The sequence below is a fragment of the Nematolebias whitei genome, chromosome 12, assembly GCF_014905685.2.
Source record: "Nematolebias whitei isolate Nwh7 chromosome 12, NemWhi1, whole genome shotgun sequence".
Taxonomy (NCBI): domain Eukaryota; kingdom Metazoa; phylum Chordata; class Actinopteri; order Cyprinodontiformes; family Rivulidae; genus Nematolebias; species Nematolebias whitei.
The window spans coordinates 42,310,174-42,312,452 of NC_056509.1; the positions used below are offsets into that span (position 1 = coordinate 42,310,174).

General features: G+C 42.1%; 1 protein-coding gene across 1 annotated transcript in view; it reads left to right on the top strand.

Annotated features, from left to right (window-relative positions):
- Nucleotides 1–874, top strand: part of nudt14 (nudix (nucleoside diphosphate linked moiety X)-type motif 14) — an 18,838-nt gene extending 17,964 nt beyond the window's left edge. Inside the window, exon 5 of the mRNA XM_037685609.1 lies at nt 478–874. Coding sequence (XP_037541537.1) covers nt 478–727 — 250 coding nt within the window. The 3' untranslated portion in view covers nt 728–874. The remainder of the gene's footprint in view (nt 1–477) is intronic.
- Nucleotides 875–2,279: the final 1,405 nt, after the last annotated feature.

The following is a 2,279-nucleotide window of genomic DNA, read 5'->3' on the forward strand; positions in this document are numbered from 1 at the left end:
GAGCGGCAGGTGGCGGAGAGCGGCAGGTGGAGGAGAGCGGCAGGTGGAGGAGAGCGGCAGGTGGAAGAGAGCGGCAGGTGGAATAGAGTGGCTGGTGGAATAGAGCGGCAGGTGGCGGAGAGCCACAGGTGGAATAGAGTAGCTGGTGGAATAGAGCCGCAGGTGGCGGAGATCATGACAGACTGCACGAGGGAGCTTCTCCCTGCACCTGTGGGCTGCTCAAAGGAGCAGCAGGTGTGAAATCTTTAAAATATTTTATTTTGAATAAACAATCCATGCCGCTTGTGCGGCTCATCCATCAATCAGCCAATTGTGTGTCACGTCCAATCTTATTTTGAAAACCAAGATAGAGCGAGTCCGCGAACAACGAACCGCGAAGTATCGAGGGACTACTGTATAGCCTTTAAAGACCCTTTTAAAACCGTGTGCGCTGTCATTCTTGACTCAGAAGATCCTGTTGCTTGTTTCCCTCTACAGATCAGGCGTGGGCGTAACGGGCGCCAAGCAGACCATGTTTTATGCCGAGGTGTCCGACGACAACTGCGTCAGCGCAGGCGGAGGAGAGCCGCGCGAGGGGGAGTTAATCGAGGTGGTCAAAGTCCCGCTGCACGAGGCCATGACGTTTGCTTACGACGAACGTATACCCAAAACCATGGGCGTCATTTTTAGTTTCATCTGGTTCCATAATAACATGTCTCCCAAGTACAAGATTTCTACCAATGTGTAACTAGCATTAACTAATGTCTCCTTCTGTCATTTACTCCACGTTAAATCAAACACCGGCCCAGCACACGCACTGCTCCCCTCCATGGCTCGCCGTCCTCTGTTGCCTTTTCTGCTTACTGGTACAAAATGAAGGGTGGGCTTCTCGTCCTTTTAACCAGCTGGTCTTATTATTACTTTTTTAAATTTTATCTACAACTCACCAAACAAACAAACAAACAAACAATTTGCCATAGCTGGTTTTCTCTGGCACTTTTTTTTCTCCTTTTTAGAAAAAACAACTCATTCTAAGCGTTTCATTTCCCGTTCAAACGGCTTCATGTCACTGATCTCATCATCTGCAGGACTACAAGAAGACTGCGCTGCTTTTAATGTAGGTTTTGAATGTTATCTGCATGATTTGTTCATCTCAAAGATATATCGGTTGAAGAAAAAGCCTTTTTGGCTTTTCAGTGCTTCTTAATCTGTCAAACTCTTCATGTCACGTTATTTTTATTTACTGTAACAATTAGCTTCTGGTTTAAAACCATCAAACATGTAATTTCCACTCAACACTACTGTTTTCTTTTTAAAACTTGAATTATTCCAAATCTAACTTGGCACACAAAAATACTATCAGAATATTAGCAAGCTAGTATAATGCACTTAACAAATATTTAAATAATATGGGCTCTTAACCCTAATTATATGACTCATTTATTGCCTTTATTTATCCTGCTGAAATAAACACAGAACCAAACCGTCATATTAAACGGTTATTTCCCGCAATTTGGCAGAGTTCGCTTAAAGTTTAAGGTCTTGAACTTGTATCGCTTCTTGCATGATGATCTGCTGTGAGTGGTGATGCCCAGCACAGACAGATTTATGTTTTCTGTGAACATTATGCACAAAACTGTGGAGTCCCTTCTTATGTAACCAAGTACAGGAGTTCCTGAAGTTGGGATCAGGACGCCACTGAATCAAGAAACACAAGTTGGTGGGAAATAAAAACAGTATTTATAACTAAATATAAAAGTAGTACCACAGTGGTATAGACTATGTCTTTCATTGTGTGATTGGCGATGACGATATATTTTTACCCGGGATAGTTGGGAACACGAGTCTCTACTGTTATTTTATGGCTCATTAATTGAAAAGTATGGGAACCACTGACCTAGTAAAGTTAAATCTAAATCACTTAAAAACGGGGCCTTGTAACGATTAAAGTTTTGGCACGCCATACAAAACTTCTCTTATTCTCAGCTTTGAAAACATGCCTTATTATTATTTATAGTATTCCTAATGGGTAATCACTGTTTAAAATTATTTATAGCTTTAAAATAGTTCACATACAATAAACCCTTAATCCAGGGCTATTCAACTGGTGGCCCGGGGGCCAAATCAGGCCCACGGGTGAGCTCAGTTCGGCCCACCAGTGGGTTCTTTTTTAAATAAAACGATTTTAAACCGTAAAACAAACTTAATGAGAATAACTGCTGGATGTCCGGCCCCTGAGCTCTTAGCTTTCAATAATTGTGGGCCCCTACAAAAAAAAAAGAGAACTCATGCCTTCCTCT